The sequence below is a fragment of the Pecten maximus genome, chromosome 3, assembly GCF_902652985.1.
Source record: "Pecten maximus chromosome 3, xPecMax1.1, whole genome shotgun sequence".
NCBI lineage: Eukaryota > Metazoa > Mollusca > Bivalvia > Pectinida > Pectinidae > Pecten > Pecten maximus.
This window is the reverse complement of record NC_047017.1, coordinates 16,295,633-16,313,095: the sequence shown is the minus strand read 5'-3', so window position 1 is coordinate 16,313,095 and position 17,463 is coordinate 16,295,633. Positions and strand designations below refer to the sequence as shown.

The 17,463-nt window shown below is 36.9% G+C and overlaps 1 protein-coding gene across 1 annotated transcript in view; it reads left to right on the top strand.

The window, feature by feature from the left end:
• The window catches only part of LOC117322614 (protein unc-79 homolog), a 76,885-nt gene that overhangs the window by 8,507 nt on the left and 50,915 nt on the right, over nucleotides 1-17,463 (top strand). The window contains 17 exon segments of the mRNA XM_033877552.1: nucleotides 98-312; nucleotides 680-866; nucleotides 1,165-1,231; nucleotides 1,648-1,685; nucleotides 1,927-2,030; nucleotides 3,870-3,957; nucleotides 4,179-4,267; nucleotides 5,121-5,253; nucleotides 5,947-6,237; nucleotides 6,626-6,944; nucleotides 7,829-7,878; nucleotides 8,284-8,376; nucleotides 9,353-9,501; nucleotides 10,033-10,190; nucleotides 10,569-10,750; nucleotides 11,518-11,719; nucleotides 13,565-13,744. Of these exon segments, the coding sequence (XP_033733443.1) occupies nucleotides 98-312; nucleotides 680-866; nucleotides 1,165-1,231; nucleotides 1,648-1,685; nucleotides 1,927-2,030; nucleotides 3,870-3,957; nucleotides 4,179-4,267; nucleotides 5,121-5,253; nucleotides 5,947-6,237; nucleotides 6,626-6,944; nucleotides 7,829-7,878; nucleotides 8,284-8,376; nucleotides 9,353-9,501; nucleotides 10,033-10,190; nucleotides 10,569-10,750; nucleotides 11,518-11,719; nucleotides 13,565-13,744 (2,545 nt within the window).

The following is a 17,463-nucleotide window of genomic DNA, read 5'->3' as shown; positions in this document are numbered from 1 at the left end:
TGCTCTTAAAATGATCAGCTTATTCTTTAAGAATTTTATTGCAATCACCTTTCTCTTTAACATCATACATTTATTAAGTTTATTCCCTTCGTTCCAGAACTGTAAATCACGAGACAACCTGGCAATGTGTACGTGTTTCTCGATTGACTGCGCCAGTTTCAACGGGAACCGTCCAATTCGGTACTGTCAGATCTGTCACGAGTCGCGACACAACACTAACCGAGGCCGTAACCATGTATACCATGTCAGTGTACCGGAGATCTGGGACTGTAGTCTGGAGATGCAACGCTATCTCATGGATGCCATTGTAAGGTAAGAATAATGTTAACATTATAGTCCTTGAGTGATTTTTTTTTTTTTAATTTATTCCATTTTTTGCCAAATTTTTTACATAATCAAAACAAGATTTGAGAGATTTTACTTTTGAATTGGTGTTGTTTAATTTCAGAGATTTTATCCTAAATGTTTTTGTGTTGTAATAAGGTTTGCATATGGGCTTTTCATAAATGGAGTAATTTTCAGATCAAATGGGTCTCGTCAAGTTTGAATTGACTTTCTTGAAATAAGTGGGGTCCTTTTTTTCTATAAATGTAGTTTAAAAGGCTATACAGGCAGCTTTAGCTAAAACTCTGGTTGTGCTCTTTTAGAAATTTAATCTTTAATGTTGATTGTGTTGCAGTCTCCTGAAGGAAGCCCAGCCCATCGAGTCTAAGAGAATGGTCGAGATGGGAGATGAACATCGGCCACATTTCACTGATGACGATGATTTTTTTGCCATGGAAGAAGCCGGAGAAAGAAAACTGCTAAGTCGCTACGGCATTTGGCTGATGGTGGAGTTGTGCAGCTCTCGAGAGGATATTCCTATTGTACGTGGATTAATTGGTGACTTTCTGTATTATAATATATATCATGGTTATTATTTCCCAATAGGGTTATGCCAGACCTTGGACTACTCCATTACTCCCTGTGTTAGTTTGTCTGGGGAATATCTCGAGGTGGAAGTGTGTTGCATACAAAACTTGGCCTCTAAGAAAGTAAAATAATAACAGACATTTTTCCTATAGTTTACTTAATTAAAACTCTTTTTGCAACAATTTACATGTCTGTAATTTTCTTTAGCACATGTATACTGTATGCTGAGTTTAAAGTTTTGATTAATTACAGGAGATCCTGGGCCGTCTGCTCGGCATGTTGTTCCAGTGGTTTGATGCGACAGCCTATCTCCCTGATGGTAAGTCTGTACAGTGTTACAACATATCAATACTGATCAAAAGTTAGAAATTAATGGATTTATCCAAAAATACTGTAGATTACTCACTTTTTGTGAGCGTTTATTTTCATGGTTGTACTGTAGTGAATACTTTTGCAAAATTAATGTACCTGATAACGCCTGCCTTAAAGTTGATTCTTAAAATGTTCTTGGACCTGATTTACAAGATACTGTATTCTAATTTTATGATAGACTCATAATTAAATGCAAATATTGCAAATATATGTAAAATCTCTTAATGAGATGCACATTGTTATTTACTCAATACTTTAGGTAAAGAAATACTTTCATGTTTTGTATCTGAAAACAATGAACAATTAGTGTGTGATAAGTATATATAGTACAGTACTGGTAATTCAGTGTATTTGATGTTGTAGATAACATTGGAAATGCATTAGAAAAGCTGAAACCTGGTGTAAGTATTCCACTCTCTAGGAAATTTTAGTCTTAGACTAGCTTTTGATACTTGGGGGGAAAAAGTGCTTAAAATTACTTGAAAACCACATGAAAAGTGCTTGAAAAATTCTTCGACAGACCTGTATGAACCATGCATGACTAATTTGTGACTAATGACATCATTTGATCTACCCCATTATTCCACAGACTTACATACAGATGTTTACACCTCTATATATACCTGATGTTACCTGTTACAGTATATCTACGAGTGGCTGGAGGAGATTGGACACACACATTTTGAGGTGATCGTGTCATGTCTGTTGCCCCACCCAGTCGAGTATGCCCGTGTTGGTGGGTTCTGGTGAGTAGAGTATATGTAGATCCATGTTATATTACATCCACCATATAGATCTCGGTCAAATCCATGTTACATGACATCCACCATATAGATCTCGGTCAAATCCATGTTATATGACATCCACCATATAGATCTCGGTCAAATCCATGTTATATTACATCCACCGTATAGATCTCGGTCAAATCCATGTTATATTACATCCACCGTATAGATCTCGGTCAAATCCATGTTATATTACATCCACCGTATAGATCTCGGTCAAATCCATGTTATATGACATCCACCATATAGATCTCGGTCAAATCCATGTTACATGACATCCACCATATAGATCTCGGTCAAATCCATGTTATATTACATCCACCGTATAGATCTCGGTCAAATCCGTGTTATATTACATCCACCATATAGATCTCGGTCAAATCCATGTTATATTACATCCACCATATAGATCTCGGTCAAATCCATGTTACATGACATCCACCGTATAGATCTCGGTCAAATCCATGTTATATTACATCCACCATATAGATCTCAGGTCAAATCCATGTTATGTTACATCCACCATATAGATCTCGGTCAAATCCATGTTATATTACATCCACCGTATAGATCTCTGTCAAATCCATGTTACATGACATCCACCGTATAGATCTCGGTCAAATCCATGTTATATGACATCCACCATATAGATCTCGGTCAAATCCATGTTATATTACATCCACCATATAGATCTCGGTCAAATCCATTTTACATGACATCCACCGTATAGATCTCGGTCAAATCCATGTTATATTACATCCACCGTATAGATCTCGGTCAAATCCATGTTATATTACATCCACCATATAGATCTCTGTCAAATCCATGTTATATTACATCCACCATATAGATCTCGGTCAAATCCATGTTATATTACATCCACCATATAGATCTCGGTCAAATCCATGTTACATGACATCCACCGTATAGATCTCGGTCAAATCCATGTTATATTACATCCACCGTATAGATCTCGGTCAAATCCGTGTTATATTACATCCACCATATAGATCTCGGTCAAATCCATGTTATATTACATCCACCATATAGATCTCGGTCAAATCCATGTTATATTACATCCACCGTATAGATCTCGGTCAAATCCATGTTATATGACATCCACCATATAGATCTCGGTCAAATCCATGTTATATTACATCCACCGTATAGATCTCGGTCAAATCCATGTTATATTACATCCACCATATAGATCTCAGGTCAAATCCATGTTATATTACATCCACCGTATAGATCTCGGTCAAATCCGTGTTGTATGACATCCACCATATAGATCTCGGTCAAATCCATTATATATTACATCCACCGTATAGATCTCTGTCAAATCCATGTTATATTACATCCACCATATAGATCTCTGTCAAATCCATGTTATATTACATCCACCATATAGATCTCGGTCAAATCCATTATATATTACATCCACCATATAGATCTCTGTCAAATCCATGTTATATTACATCCACCATATAGATCTCGGTCAAATCCGTGTTGTATGACATCCACCATATAGATCTCGGTCAAATCCATTATATATTACATGTACCAAATGAGAACTAGCATGGACTAGGGTGATGATAACAAATAAACTGGGCATATAAACAAGCATAAAACACATCTAAATATATAGGACACGTTATTAGAATATTTTTTGATGAAGTTATAAATTAACCACAAAACTTCCCCATGTTCAATGTTGTATGTATATGATAGTCTTTAATTATGGTATTAAGGTGGTCAGTGGACAAACTTGGTGATAAAAGCTGATTTATTTTGCTACAGGGACACACTGGTGAGCAGGACAACACAAATCAAGGAGGGCCTCAACTGTTTCTTCTGTCTGGTACCTTATGACATCATCACTTTTGAGGTAAGTGACATCAGCACTAATGAGGTCAATTACATCATCACTTTTGCGGTAAATGACATCAACACCTTTGAAGTAAATGTCATAATCACTTTTGAGGTAAATGTCATAATCACTTTTGAGGTAGATGACATCATCACATTTGAGGTAAATGACATCAACACCTTTGAGGTGAATGATATCATCATTTTACGTATATGTTGAATAGCGGTATTATTTTGTAGATATGGGATTATGTGATGCCTTACTGGTTGGAGGCCATCAGGACAGAGGTCCCTACAGAAGATCTTCACGAACTCAAAGTTCTTCTCAGGTAATTATCAACAATCAACATTTTCATGTCTGAATGAAATCAAAATGGCTGAAGCTCCACATCTATCTGTCAACTTTTTCAAAATTTTCATAAAAAATCTGCTATTCAAGAATTGCTGAAAATATGCCCTAAATTGGCAAAGAGATACCCCTTTTGCGATACCCACTCCCCTTTTCAATTCACGATGAAATTGAAGAAGTTCTCCCTGGCTCCATGATTTTTGATCAGCCTAATTCTAAGTTAACCAAATTTTCAAACTGGAAATGAATTCTTCTTGAATGGTAATCCTGAGTAAGCAGTTATACATATTGTCAAGTGCTATTATTTCTATATTCAAAATACAAGATTGTCCTTACAATCTCATCATTTACTGAATTTTTCAACATTAACTCCATGAATTCAGTGTTAACAAAGTTATTCACGGGTAAATGAACTTGTCATTGTCCTGAAAATTAGTTGTTACTGAAAATCTGCAGGGGCATATCTGATCAGCTTTGAAACTTCATTTTCTCTTCAACTGCCTTCAACAAATTCTTCCAGGATAATTTTTTTTTAATTTTCAATTTGTCTAGTTTACAAAACTAAAGTCCAATATAAAACAATTTTTCAAATAGCACCAAATAACAGTTAAATGATGATTACAAGGTTTCTTGATTCAAGAAAATTAAAATAATCTTTCCTTTGATCAAATAGCTTAGTTTAAGGTTATTAGGAGATTAGAAGTACATTGTATCTAATGACTGTGTCAGAGGCATCTTTCAGGTCCTTGCTTTGTGTACTTACCAAAAATTAATCTGATATGAGTTTATACAGAAACGTTAATTCAGGAATCCATTTTCCTTTTGTATTTCAGCAAAGCCTTTGACATCCAGTTATGTCCCCTGCCATTTACACCGGACAGTCCTGAGAAGATCCTCCAGTTTATCTCTGACCGCTTCACTGACACCAGTGCCTATGTACAGGAGCAAGCACTGCAGTGGCTACAGGTAAATGTCAAGTTGATATGGTCCTGCATCGAAATGTGGGCGCCCTATGGTAATCATGGTGTCTGTCTGTCCACCAGTATTTTCATTTCTAGAAATCATCTCATAATCTTGTTGGCCAAATTTTCTGAAATTTCATGTGATGATACACTATGATGTGCGATAGAACTGTGAATATGCGTTCAAATGTACATTATAAAGGCCAGACTTTTTACATTATTACCCATATTTCTGAATAAAAAATGATTTTGCTTTAAGTTTTTAGGGTAGATACACTTCAAGGCGCACAGTATGACCCTTATTGAAATGTCTGTGTTCTAGTTAACTTTGATATGGGAGATACACACTGCCAAATGAGAATGTTGAGTATGAGACAAAAATTCATGTAGGCAAATTAAAAAAAAAATTGTTTCATACAAATGTTCCTTTGAATGTTTATCATATCCTTTCTTTTATATGGGTAGAATGTTAATGCAGTGTTAATGCACTCTTTCACCTTGGCAACAATCTAACGTTAAAAGGTGTTTGGATCACCTGTCCAACCTCATGGGTTTTCTGTGGGTACTCTGGTTAAATCCCACAGTAAGACCACTCTTACACTTCCATCTGGAGAGTGGTCAACATACTAAGTTGATTTTACCTGTTTTGCAGTTGTTTTCAAATTTATATAAATATTTGTTGAACTTTCCTCCTCAGATTCTGTCAACACTAGACGTGATCATCCCTATCAACATGCTGCTGAACATGTTCCAGAGCGGGGTGGAGAACCTGTGTACTATCATCACACAGGGAGAGTCCAAAAAGGCGGGGGCCACAGGTGGTAACCACCAGCAGATATTTGCTCCTAGCACCCCTATAGAGGAATGCCCTCCACCTCTTAGCCCCGAGAAATCTCATGTCGTGGTCGAGGCGTATGAGATTTACGACCGTGAGACGGAACTAGTTCTTCCTTGCTTTTGTATGATGCTAGACATGTGTCTAAAACAGGCAAGTGTTTTATGTACATTTTCTGAAACTCTTGTATTCATGCATCTTAGAAAAGCTTTGTATGGACATTGCAGCCAATATGACCACCATGTTTTGCCAGTTTGAAGAGTGGAAACATATTGGTTGAAATACATAGTATCAGCTTAAACTGGTTGTGTTTAATATCAAGAAAATAATATCGTATCTATCCTCAAATAAGTCCCCTCCCCTAATGTAGAAGTTCAGTATTTTAAGGTAAGATTTAGGAGGGCTTAATTGTGAACCATTTATAGCTGACTATTTTTAAATTGATGATTCTGCAACAATGAAGAACCATGCTTATTTGTGGTCTGGGGCTTATTAACAGATAAAATAACCATATGTTCTTGTAATTATTTTACCAAAACAGCTTGAACTTCAAGAATTTCCTAAATACCTTGGCATTTACAATGAGACGAGTCGTCAGATCATGTCTTTACTGACATCGATGCTGAATGTGACATGGGACGGTAGCCACACCTGTAGCCAAGAGCTGCAGGCATCCAGTTGTACGTTCTGTCAGAATGTGGCCCTGTGGCACCAGCTGACTTCCAAGGTCATGTGCTGCTACTGTCCCCGTGACACTGCCAAGATTCCACCCAAGGACGTGCCAAAGATCGAGGAGGTGAAGTTCTCCTCGGTCAACACCAAGCCTCATCCTCACGCATCCTCACCAACTGACAGGAAGAGTAAGTTTAGACAACGATACATATTGGGTATAGTACTTAACGACGGTTTAGTTGTACATCTGGGCCCAGTTGTTCAAAAGGCAATTAGGCTAATCACATTTTAACAACATTTTTCAAATCCTGGTATAATAATTTCTGGTAGAACTTACTTGACAAAACTTCATGAAATTCTGTAATTCTTAGTTCTCTTCCAACTGGCGTAATTTCAAGACGATATATTAACAGGTTTTTCAACAAATGAGAAATAAAATTTTCACTAATCAAGTGATTAACCTAATCACCTTTTGAACAACCTGGCCCTGGATGCTATGTACAGGGCAGAAGGACATGACACACCATTTTCTGTAACCTTATAACACGTCATACTGGTCAGTCTGAATGGTCAGATGGCACAGTGGTCAGGCACTTGTCTTTCACCTAGGCAGGCAGGGTTTGATTCCATATTCGGACGTGCAAATGTATGGGGGGGTTACCTGCCTGACCACATGGGTTTTCTCCAGATACTTCAATAGTAAGATACCTTGTGCACTTCCATCTGAGTCTACAAGAGTGATTGATAAAAATTGGTGTTTCTTTTTTTGCAATTGTTGAAAAACAAAATAATAAAATTCATACTTTAAAAAAACTTAAATATTTGCCCTGTTAGTAAGAAGAGTGCTATTCTTTGATACATTGTCTGTGAAAAGTGATCTGTATTACAGCTATATTCTCAAACAATACATGCATGCAATAGACTTTTACCATAAGATATATATAAATATATATATTTGTTTTAACAAGTTTGTTTGGTGTGATAATTGCCGAGGAAAATCCCAGGTCCGATGGCCGAGTGCCAGTAGATTTGATCTGTGGGCAAGTAAATATTGTTCATTATTTGCCTAAAGACAAGTGGAATTTTCATTTCTTTAAGAAATTAAATATGCTACCAATTCAGGTAAATTGAACAACTATATTTCACCCTAGGCAAGTACATATATGTACTAATTTGAACCTAAACTTGCCCGAAGGACAAGTGACACTGAAAATGATATTTACTTGCCTGCATTGATATTTAGCATTTTACCTCTTAACATTCCTTAAATTGAGATTGATGTGATTTTTTGTGAACATCTTTTTCTGGTCGTTTTGCCTTATAATTAAATTAATCTTAACTTTCCACAGGCCATAAAACAATAAAAAAAGGTAAACAAAGCAACCAGCATTTTACACCTGGAAAAGTGTAGGTACACCTTTCCACAGTAAAAACATATGAATCCTGCTGTGATATTTCATTAGTTTATGAAATAAAGAATAACATGTATCATTTTACTACAGGTTCCTCGTCCAATGGAGAGGATAGCCAGAGGAGGAGGAAGAGAAGGAAGAAGAGATCCCCCAGTTTGATGTATCCACCATGCCTATCCATCTACAGTTGTTCCACAAGTTCCTACAGGTAAGGGTGTCCTAAAAACATGATACCTGTCCAGTGTGGTCTGGTTATCAGTTCCTACAGGTAAGGATGTCCTAAAAACATGATACCTGTCCAGTGTGGTCTGGTTATCAGTTCCTACAGGTAAGGATGTCCTAAAAACATCATACCTGTCCAGTGTGGTCTGGTTATCAGTTCCTACAGGTAAGGATGTCCTAAAAACATCACACCTGTCCAGTGTGGTCTGGTTATCAGTTCCTACAGGTAAGGGTGTCCTAAAAACATCATACCTGTCCAGTGTGTGGTCTGGTTATCAGTTCCTACAGGTAAGGATGTCCTAAAAACATCATACCTGTCCAGTGTGGTCTGGCTATCAGTTCCTACAGGTAAGGATGTCCTAAAAACATCATACCTGTCCAGTGTGGTCTGGTTATCAGTTCCTACAGGTAAGGGTGTCCCAAAAACATCATACCCAGCCAGTGTGTGGTCTGGTTATCAGTTTCTACAGGTAAGGATGTCCTAAAAACATCATACCTGTCCAGTGTGGTCTGGTTATCAGTTCCTACAGGTAAGGATGTCCTAAAAACATCATACCTGTCCAGTGTGGTCTGGTTATCAGTTCCTACAGGTAAGGATGTCCTAAAAACATCATACCTGTCCAGTGTGGTCTGGTTATCAGTTCCTACAGGTAAGGATGTCCTAAAAACATCATACCCGGCCAGTGTGTGGTTTAATCTCAGGAACTGCTGATGCGATCCGTACCAAACTGTGTTTCGAGGTTTCAAGTGGCAGCAAGGCAATTTATGTCTTGCAGACATTTTCTTGTTTGTTTGTCTGTTTGAATTAATCAACAATTAAAAGACAATGACTATTTGAATTAATCAAGAATTAAAAGACAATCATGACTCTTTAAATTAATCAACAACTTTAGATAATAAAGCAGATACTACACAGTATTAAGATCTAGCAATGTCTTATAATGTGCCTCTCTATTCCCCAGGAGCTGTGTAAACTATCCGACACAGACGCCCTTTACTCTCTGCTTGTGTCCATGAAGTACCTCATACTCCACGGTGAATGTCTGAACTACACCATCAACCAATGTCCTGACTTCGTCAAATACTGCCTGTCCAAATACTTCATACCCAAGTAAGTCTATCCAAATGCTTTATACCCCATAAATCTGTCCAAACACTTCATACCCAAGTAAGTCTATCAAAACACTTTTTACCCCATAAATCTGTCCAAACACTTCATACCCAAGTAAGTCTATCCAAACACTTTATACCCCATAAATCTGTCCAAACACTTCATACCTAATTAAGTCTATCCAATTACTTTATACCCCATAAATCTGTCCAAACACTTCATACCCAAATAAGTCTATCCAAACACTTTATACCTCATAAATCTGTCCAAACTCTTCATACCCAAGTAAGTTTTTCCAAACACTTATACCCCATAAATCTGTGTCCATACACTTCATACACAATTAAGTTTTTCCAAACACTTTTACCCCATAAATCTGTGTCCAAACTTCATGCACATGTAAGTCTGTCCAAACAGTTTATACCCCATATATGTGTCCTAAAAGTAATTGAATATATGGTAGTTGAAATAAATCTTAAAAAGATCATTTCCAAACACATACCGTACATATCCCCACTCCACTGTTTTCAGTCTATGGAAGCTACTGAAGGCCAAACACTCCCACCTAGCATCAGTTTGTGTACCGTTACTGCTACACTGTCTTACACTACCGACGGGGGCAGACATTTTCTGGAGGCTCGTAGAGGACGATTTTATTTCTGATGATTGGCGATGTAGATTTGCTGCTGGTAAGTCACCTAATTGATATTTGATCTTGTATTTTATCACACTCTGTTTAATATAACTAATATTGTGTCTACTGTGTTTAAGTAAAGGTTAGATACTCTGTTCTTACAATGATTTTGTACTGTATAATTGAATTGTATTTATGAGCTTACAATGTTTACATGCCCTCAAAAGTTATTTTTCATGTTAAATTACCATTATATACTTTATGCTGTTACACAAGCAAGAATAGGTTGCAATCTTTTTCAAAAAGTTAGAATTTGCATATGGGAGCTCGGTTGCAGTCTTTTTTTCCAAAATCTTAATTTTCTCAATATACACTTTTGAATTGGATGTTTTAGACGAATGTCTGATTGAACTGTCATATTTATTTTGTATAGTTGAGAAGGTGATTGTGTTGGCCAGGGTCCTAGACAGAGAAACCATACAACATAACCAGGTCATACAAACCGCTCTGGCACATGCCTTCTGTCTCCTCATTGGCTCTCTCGTTGATATCAACGCCGCCATTGCCCAGAGAACGATACAGTACTTGGAGACCATCAAGAAATCTTCAATCAAGGTAAGCAATCAGTTCTATTGATGACGATTCTACAATTGTAAAAAAAATTTTTGTCAAGACTTTTATACCCAAAGTGTGTTGATATATATATCTACATGTATATTGATTTTGAAGTACAGTGGACAAAGTTACATAAATTATACACTAGATCTTCCTTGTTGCACAGCAAAGAATTTCAGAATTGTGTAGAAAGCTTAATTATCTACAGAAGTATAATAACCTATTTAACAAATTTACATCATCATCTGTGGTGGTGTCCTGAGCCAAGATACTTTAATCCAATGTTATGGATATTATTTATTTGATGAGGCGCCAGTATGTTGTGAAGTGAGGTAGTCACCAGCTACTACAAGCAGCCCCTGTCTCAAAAATTCAAGGGGGGCTTGATAGCTCAGTCTGTGAAGATCTGAGGTGCATGATTCGATGCTCCCTACCCGTGTCAGTTTATGTTTTTGTGGAAGTTTAGAAAATTGGCTGGACTGTGCTCTCATGGTTGTGTCCATGGGCAAGACACTTTACCCTTATTGCTCTGGATAGCAAATGATAGGGCCTCCTGAAGTTGTTCAGTGAGGTAGTCACCAACTACTACAAGGAGACCTTGCCTCAAAATGATCCTCGCTCGCTGTTCATGGGGCAATAAACCAAGCAAACAAACAATAAAGACAAACTGCATCATGATTATACATAATTAATCATGATTTATTGAATATTTTTTACATAGTACATGCATGAATTTACGAAGCAAGATTTTTATTTTCATTCCACAGTGTCTGTGCCAGTGCATGGAGTTCCAGTTTGACCATGTTATCTCAGATCGGATCATGATCCTGCAGCGGATGCAACTTCTCTCTAATGTACTGAAGGACGAGAAGATCCTGTCCTGGGAGTTTTTCCTGGCTCGCTTTGACAGTCTGTCTTTGGAAGCTCAGCTGGACCTGGAGAACCACGGCGACATCGCCTGTCCTACAGGTAGGTCTCTCTGTCCCAGAACCACGGCGACATCGCCTGTCCTACAGGTAGGTCTCTCTCTCCCAGAACAACGGAGATATCGCCTGCCCTACAGGTAGGTCTCTCTGTCCCAGAACCACAGGGACATTGTCCTACTGGTAGGTCTCTCTGTCCCAGAACCACAGGGACATTGTCCTACTGGTAGGTCTCTCTGTCCAAGAACCATAGGGACATTGCCTGTCCTACTGATAGGTCTCTCTGTCCCAGAACCATGGGGACATTGCCTGTCCTACAGGTAGGTCTCTCTGTCCCAGAACCACGGGGACATTGCCTGTCCTACAGGTAGGTCTCTCTGTCCCAGAACCATGGGGACATCGCCTGTCCTACAATAGGTCTCTCTGTCCCAGAACCATGGGGACATCGCCTGTCCTACAGGTAGGTCTCTCTGTCCCAGAACCATGGGGACATCGCCTGTCCTACAGGTAGGTCTCTCTGTCCCATACCACAGGGACATCACCTGTCCTACAGGTAGGTCTCTCTGTCCCAGAACCATGGGGACATTGCCCTGTCCTACAGGTAGGTCTCTCTGTCCCATACCACAGGGACATCACCTGTCCTACTGATAGGTCTCTCTGTCCCAGAACCATGGGGACATTGCCTGTCCTACAGGTAGGTCTCTCTGTCCCAGAATGACGGAGATATCGCCTGTCCTACAGATAGGTCTCTCTGTCCCAGAACCACGGGGACATTGCCTGTCCTACAGGTAGGTATCTCTGTCCCAGAACCATGGGGACATCGCCTGTCCTACAGGTAGGTCTCTCTGTCCCAGAACCATGGGGACATCGCCTGTCTTACAGGTAGGTCTCTCTGTCCCAGAACCATGGGGACATCGCCTGTCCTACAGGTAGGTCTCTCTGTCCCAGAGCCACTGGGACATCGCCTGTCCTACAGGTAGGTCTCTCTGTCCCATATCCATTGCTTCAACTGAATCACCTGTAATCTCTGTAAAATCCAACATAAACTGATATTTATTTTTATCAGGTAATCAACCTGTGGTATCTAGTGAATTCGTCCATTTAGATTTGTCCTCCACATTTTCACTTTGAAACCTGTCCAAAATGTATGTTTTTAGAGTTGTGTGATAAAATGTATTTGATAGTGGTTTTCATTTCATATGAGATTTTAGGAAACCTTACTCGGTAGTTTTAATTTTTCCTTGCCAATGCTCGCAAAAATTGAAACTTATATTAGACTGGTTTCATAAAACCTCATATGATATGAATTAAAAACTCCTCTAAAATCCTTTATACATAATCATGAATATACGTGTAAATATATATATATAAATACATCGTTTTGAAAGCCCATGTCTGGTAATAAGTCAATGCCTGGGAATAAGCCACTGTCTGTTAATAAACCCATTCCGATTAATAAACCAATTCCTTGTAAAAAAAACAACCCATGCCTGGTAATAAGCCCATATCCTGGAATAACCCTATGCCTTGGAATAAGCCCAAGTCTGATAATAAGTCCATGCCTGGTAGTAAGCCCACCCCTATTCCTAGCAGTTTATTAGAAATGCTAAAAATTGCAATTTAACTGCTATATAATGAACCCATTGCCCAACTTTGAATCTGAATTTAGAAAATTGGTCCCAGGGCTTATTTGAGAATGAATATGGTTGTGATTACAAACAAATGAAGAAGACACCTGTATCTTACTGAGGATCATCAGTGATCACCTGAGTAGAGCGATCAGGTAGCAATTGTTACAGCATATCTAGTAACTGATTTCCAGCCAGAAGTACAGAGTTCAAGACATCTGGCTTTATTTAAACCGGCAATGACACTTAGTCTCATTTTGTAGATCTAACAAGCAGTGATAGAGAGAGTGAGCACTTCCTGCGGAAGATAAACAGAGCCAGGTTTGCGATGGCACGGACGGACAGTATCCGGTCACTGAGCACGAGTATGAACGGGAAACCCCCTTACCGTCGGGCCGTGTCAGTCCCAATGCATCTCATTACCAAGACAACACCACCCAAACGTAGGTTTTCAGCCTTCGTGCTTATCCATCATTTATTTTTACATACATTGAGAGTGTAGCATTTTTTGTTCCTTCTAGTATTACCATGACTGTTAAAATACAACTAGGATTGTCTGGTGAAGAAATTTGTTCTTACAGGCTCTAATCTGGTATATTGAATATTGTTATTATATTTACAAGGAGGAAGTGCACAATAGCCTAGAGTCATTTCATACCATTTCATAAAATTTTGTTAAATACATCTCATGTTGACTTTTATTCTTCATGTTATGAACAACTGAAATTGCTGTGGCGCCACCAAGTAGGTTATTTCTTCTTGAATTGTTTTTGGTCACATATTCTTGTTATGACCTTTCATTTGGATGGAATCATGTCCAGTGATTAGAAAGCAAATGCATACAAAACAATTCCTAATACAGTATCTGGCACATAATGTTGAAGATAATTAATTTCAAAAACTGAAATATATCCAGTATTGGCCAATTTCTCCTTGTATCTTTGTTCCCAAAAATCATGTGTTTTGTAGTTCTATCAGTATTTGGAATATCTTAAGTATGGCTCATTATAGTTTAAGTGACATTGTTTTTCATAGGAATTGTAGCTGGCAATGTTTAATTAAAACAAAATCATCTCCGCTTGTAAAGTATCACTTGACTTGAATACTCACTGATAATATTGCTGAAAGAAATCAGACAATTCTATTATATCAAATACAATTTGTCAAATAAAATCTCTAAATTCTTTCAAAGTTTCATGTAGATCTGAACATGTTAATTTATTCAGTCTGAAACTGGAAAAAATGAACATACATTTTGTTCAACTCCCCATTATTGGCAGAGATTTGATATACATGTACTTGCCAAATTTCCCAAACATGGCTGAAAATCTTTATTAGACATTAATAAATTAACTATTGTGTCATTTATAATTAAGAAAATAAATCCAGTTGTCCACTAGAAAAGACCGTATAAAATTAAGTGTGTTGTTTGAAGGTGTTATAATTTGTAAAAAGTAGGTCTATAAATGTGATTTTATCAGACTTGAATTTTTAAGGCGTAGTCTCCCCGTATGGGAATCCCAAGATGTTGGCAACTATAGATACATTGCACAAGTCATTTTGAGTGGAATGGGAAAAAAAAAAAAATTGGATAGATACATTCAGGTAGTGGATTAGGAGAGATACGTTGAGGTAATGATTAGGAGAGATACGTTGAAGCAAAGTGATGGCCACGGTGGGATATTCCTGCGTCCATGTTTCTGTATGTCTGTTTCAGCTTCTCACCACCATAAATGGAAGATTCACTTACATAAACTCCATTGTAAGTCCAGTAATCCTGGGTGGTGCTTTTCAGTGTTGGCTGCTGATACCACACAATAACTAACGAGAGGTCACAAGGCGATTTCTATAATCTTCAATCATCGTATTTCACTCAGCATAATGTTTCGTTTTACAGGAAAAAATGAGCAATTTTTCAATCCATTGGAAAAAAACTGAAATTTACATATCAAGGGAAAATTCAAAGCTTGATTTAATTTAATTCATGGGAAAAAAAGCGAAATTTACATATCCAAGGAAAATTTAAAGCTTGATATTGATGTCTGAATTTAATTTAATTCGTGGGAAAAAAATAGTGAAATTTACATCATGGGGAAATTTTGTTTGATTTTATTTAAGATTTAATCCATAGGAATAAAAGAGCAAAGTTCAATGTATAAAATTAATTATTAAAAAGTTGAAATACATTTTATCTTATATTTTGGGGAGTATCAAAGATTTTTAAGAAGCTTTGAAAAAGTGCAATTATGAAAATGGAAATAAGTATGAAATTTAGCAATAAGGAGACTTTTCCTTGTGACCTCTTAATCAGCTCTGCTTCATTTGTGCCGTCATTTACAGTGACTTTGGGTTGCAGAGTCCTGGTTTATCCTAATCAGACTTTTCATTTCAGTTGTAGAACAAATGGATATCTAGTGTAATTAAATAATCTGTGAATTCATGTGATCATTAGTTTTATGTGGGTATGTATATTAATATAGCATTTTTTGGTATGTAAACATTTTTATTTTAATATGATTATGATTTTATCGGTTATTTCGATGATTTCATTTTACATATCAATTTTTTTTTTTGTACCCAGTATATATAATCAAACAAATTACCCTCCTTTTTCTATAATTTTGAATTTTAGTGAAATTGACGTTGTGAACATATTTGTTTACTTAAAAAAAAAATTTTTTTATCTAGATATTTATTAATTTTAACAATTTTTTTACAGCAAGAACAACAGAATAAAAAATGTTTACCTGGTAGTTCAACAAAATTTTCTTGTTAGAAATTTTGTCAAGAATTCAGATAATGCACAAGATTTGACATGAAGAATAAACAGATTTCTGTGTGTATCTCCAGGTCCCATTATTTCTGGGGGGGGGGGGGGGGTAAATATGTCATCAATATATCTATATAACTAAGTGACACAGATTCAGAATCGGATACAGAACGTACAGAATACTACAAGGAGTATGTACAAGAGAACACTACCTTAAATTCCACATTTTGCCAGGATGAAAAACCAACTTACCTGAGAGATGCGCTAGTCGCTATCTACAGTGTTTATGGCATCTTTGACTCTGTTAAATCACAACAAAACTAAAAACTGTAACCTATTAATGTAATTTTATTCAACAGTAATCTTCTATTTTTAAATATCCCAACCATAAACATATTTCCATCATGTCCATCACAAGTTACTCTGCCTTTTCCCGGCATTTTATTATACCATTGTTTAAACACGTGACAATGTAACAATCAGATTGTTGAACCGTAATTTGCACCTTAGCTATCCTTTTACCAATGTAAAATTGTTCTGATGACGGTTGGCCTAGCCATCTGAAACATGTAAACATATTAAAACCTACAAGTTTACGGAATCCTTTGTGTTGATGCTCCATCCCTTATCTATTTGTGATTACCTTTCGTCTATGGAGCTCTGCTAGAATACTTCGGTATCCACCTAGGATTCCATCACCGAAACATCCACCTACCTTTACTGATAGGACGTTGGACTCCTCCGCCTCCTGTGTTGGTTTTACCACACTACCTTTTTAAATTATAAATGGAAATAAGGGAATATGGATTACGAACCTCATTTTACAATTTATACATTAGATGTTACAGTGAATAAATACATTCTCTATAAGATAATTTATTTTCTTGTGCTTGAATGATTTCTATAAATAATAAATTGGTGAGAAGGGGCTAGTTCTTTATCTATGATTCAGTATTTATAGGTGAAATTACACTTCTCATAAAGTACCTACAGGTAACACACTAAAATGTTATGAGTGGTATAGGAAGCAGAACAAAGCACTACATGTACAGGTAATAGTTGAAAAGCTATTAAAGCACCTACAATAAAAAAAAACTATCAATTTATTATAATTAATAGTAAAATCATCAAACCTATTCAAAATTTTTTTAACTTAGAATAATAAAAAAAAACCTCCAGAAGTACTTACATTTGTATAGGTAAATTTCTACTTCAAAATTCTCCCAAAGGACTCGCAGGTGAAAAAACTACTTCTGTAAATTAATAAAATTATAGGTGAAAAGATATTTCTCAAAAATGCAAATCCTTTGAATGGTATGAGAAACAAAATATAGAACCTATACGTAAAAAGCTTCTTCTCTAAAAGTGTTTATGAATAAGTTGGTAAATGCC